Source organism: Priapulus caudatus, unplaced genomic scaffold (genome assembly GCF_000485595.1).
Source record: "Priapulus caudatus unplaced genomic scaffold, Priapulus_caudatus-5.0.1 Scaffold341, whole genome shotgun sequence".
NCBI lineage: Eukaryota > Metazoa > Priapulida > Priapulimorpha > Priapulimorphida > Priapulidae > Priapulus > Priapulus caudatus.
Window position 1 is genome coordinate 174,601 of NW_014577402.1, and position 3,650 is coordinate 178,250.

Consider the following 3,650-nt stretch of genomic DNA (forward strand, 5'->3'; position numbering starts at 1 on the left):
CCATCATCATCGTCAATGTATTGCTAAACACCATCATCATCGTCAATGTATCGCTAAGCATTATCATCATCGTCAATCTATCGCTAAACCTCATCATCATCGTCAATGTATCGCTAAACATCATCATCATCATCAATGTATCGCTAAACATCATCATCATCGTCAATGTATTGCTAAACATCATCATCATCGTCAATGTATCGCTAAACACCATCATCATCGTCAATGTATCGCTAAACATCATCATCATCGTCAATGTATCGCTAAACATCATCATCATCGTCAATGTATCACTAAACATCATCATCATCGTAATCTCGCGTCTGCCCTTCGGCAGGGTATTTAAAATGCAGCTTCCTCTATTGCGTTAGATAACGAAGTGACTAATTAGGCAGTTTCATAATTGGCTGCTTCATGATTAAGTTAATATTTCGAACTCCCTGCGGTTCTCTCTCAATCCCGGATGAGAGAGAATTCATCCTCCAGCGATATAATCTTTCGCCCATCTTCCACGCGAAAGCTGTCATTCTAGTATGAAGGGTGAGGACACACGTAGGTATGCTATACTTACTATTTACGATAGTATACTGCATACTATCTATCTGTCTGTCTGTCTGTCTGTCTGTCTGTCTGTCTGTCTGTCTGTCTGTCTGTCTGTCTATCTATCTATCTATCCAAACTAAATCTATCATAATCTATCTATCTATCTATCTATCTATCTATCTATCTATCTATCTATCTATCTAATCTATCTAATCTATCTACTATCTGTCATCTATTCTAGCCTAACCTATCCTAACACATCTATACTATCTATCTTATCTATCTATCTAACTCTATCTATATCTATCTATGCTATCTATCTATCTATAATATCTATACTATCTATCTATCTATCTATCTGAATGCATCTATCTAATATATGTATGTATGCTATCTAATCTCGCTCTCCATCTATCTATCTATTTATGCCTATTTAATCAATATATATGCAGGAGTAGATAAATAAGGAAGGAGTGTGAAAATCGATAAACTCGGACATTCGGGTAGTGCGTTAGTGAGCTGCTTTTGATTTGGCAAGGGAGTGTCGGAGCGGGGAATACGTTCGAGTGATGGCCTAAAGAATGCATAATCGTGTCGACGTTTTAGATCCGTATCTCCGGATTGCCTGGTGTAATACGAGGAAAACGATTTCGGCACGATGCTAAGGGCGAATGTGACTGTGTAACGATTTAAGACTAAAATGGATGAGTACCTGGTAAATCGTAAGTATTATATAAGGCTAGAAAAATGACGAATGTTCCCTTGTTTATTGAAGTCACACTCATTCCCTATTACTACTCCTGATATATATATATATATATATATATATATATATATATGCACTCACCGGGCTGCGATATGCAGTCTCTGATGAGGAAGTCACCGTCGTGAGCGACGAGGCACTCTGCACGCTGGCGCGTGATCTTGCCGTGATACCACGCGTGACTGCGGATGTCGTTGCTATCTAGCCGCAGCTCGGCCTCCAGCTCCGCCTTCAGGTCCTCAGCCGACGTCTCCCACTGCTGCGAGATCTCCTGCAGGGAGGGGACGAGCTGAGCTGAGACATCGTCGTCGTCGTCGTCGGCGTTATCATCGTCATCACCGTCGTCGTGATCGTCATCATCATCATCATCGTCATCAACATCATCGTCGTTGTTGTGATCGTCATCATCATCACCGTCGTCGTAATCGTCATCATCTTCGTCGTCGGCGTCGTCATCATCACGCTTGCCATCACACACACGCATACTATAACTGTGTTAGCGTGTGTAGTTACCGCCCTGACGCGCTCACACACACCATGTCTCTCTCCATTCGGTGCTGCTTATAACTCACACTCACAGAGAGATGGCAGAGGTGAGAGAGGAGTGTGCAAGGGAGAGGGAGAGAGAGAGAGAGAAAGGGAGAGAGAGAGTGTGTGTGTGTGAGAGAGTGAGAGAGAGCGAGGGAGAGAGAGAGGGGGGAGGAAAGAGGGTGTGCGAGAGAGGGAGAGAGGGAGCTAGTGTGTGCGAGAGAGAGAGAGAGAGAGAGAGAGAGAGAGAGAGAGAGAGAGTGGGGGAGAGAGCAATCGCAGCAGATGACAAGATGCTGTGCGGAATTTCATTTCCGGCCCCATGTGTTAAGCGCGAAATTCGTTGAATACGACATAGACTAGATAGTCGATATCGGCCTTTCTCAAGTTCTATATACTTGACGATTGGCAATGTACGAGGAGAACCCCATTACGCCTAGTTAGGGTTAGGGTTAGGGTGATAAAGCGCCAGTGGATCTCAATCAATAGCATTCTTGCTATGGAGGGACACTGAATTGTGCCGACATTTAGAAATATGGTCATCCAACAAAGGATAGTGCTTACTAGACGTGTTATATGTTTGGAAACTTATAATTAGACGCATAATTGCAATTAATAAACGAAGAAATGAAAATTTGTAGGTGTTTTCAGAATATTCAGATGCAGCTGTACCTGGGTGGAGTAGAAGTGTTTGCACATACACACGCACACACGCACACACTCTCTCTCTCTCTCTCTCTCTCTCTCTCTCTCTCTCTATCTATTTATCTCTCTCTCTCTGTCTGTCTCTCTCTCTCTCNCACACACACACACACACACACACACACACACACACACACACACACACACACACACACACTTACGGCGACGCTGTCGTTAGAGTTGGACGATGACGACGAACAGGACGACGACGAGTTCTTACGCGGCATGCTCGTCTTGTAACCTACACGTAGATCATGACAATTATTATGATACACATAGATAAGACACGCAACGCCGTGTTACGACACGTTACGACACGTTACGCCGTGTTCACGACATGTCACGACGTGGCCACGACATCATATGTCTTGTTACGACATGTAACACCGTGTAACGACATGTAACCATGTGTTACGACATGTAAGGACGTGTTACGACATGTAACCATGTGTTACGACATGTAACGACGTGTTACGACATGTAACCATGTGTTACGACATGTAACGACGTGTTACGACATGTAACGCCGTGTCACGCACTGATTTCAATCACACTCAACCCGCCGATACACACATTATCATGACGGACCGACTCTTACTTAATACCGTAAGTGTAACAACGCACCTATGCCTGTAAAGTTGCTAAGTAGACTCAGTTGCACCGCCTTGTAAGCCAATTAGGTGAGCATTACACGTACCATAATTCAAAGCTCTATTTGCCGTAAGCAAGGAAAGCAAAACGTTCGGCGGTTCTTTCACATCTACCGTCGATTAAATAACGATCCGTAAAGTGACCGGTGATACGTTGCATAATAAATCATAGTATGCATTCATTAGTGAGTGACCTATATTACGCGAGCGTATAGCTTCATTACGATAACGCGCTGCTTTGCCACGCGGGTGGCTAGCTCGCGCGCAGTACGTCTACAATTCTACACCGCGACGCTGCAACTAAAGATCTTAACCTTGTGAGCAACTGTGAGCGAGTGAGGCAGAGGGTAAAAGAGAGGCAGAGTGAGACACAGAGAGAGAGAGAGAGAGAGAGAGAGAGAGAGAGAGAGAGAGAGAGCGAGAGAGAGAGAAGGTGAGAGAGAGAGAGAGAAAGCGAGAGAGAG

At 44.2% G+C, this 3,650-nt stretch overlaps 1 protein-coding gene across 1 annotated transcript in view; it reads right to left on the reverse strand.

Annotated features, from left to right (window-relative positions):
• Positions 1-3,650, reverse strand: part of LOC106809271 — a gene marked incomplete in the record, with an annotated part of 82,852 nt that overhangs the window by 10,169 nt on the left and 69,033 nt on the right. Inside the window, 2 exon segments of the mRNA XM_014812283.1 lie at positions 1,391-1,577; positions 2,698-2,777. Of these exon segments, the coding sequence (XP_014667769.1) occupies positions 1,391-1,577; positions 2,698-2,777 (267 nt within the window).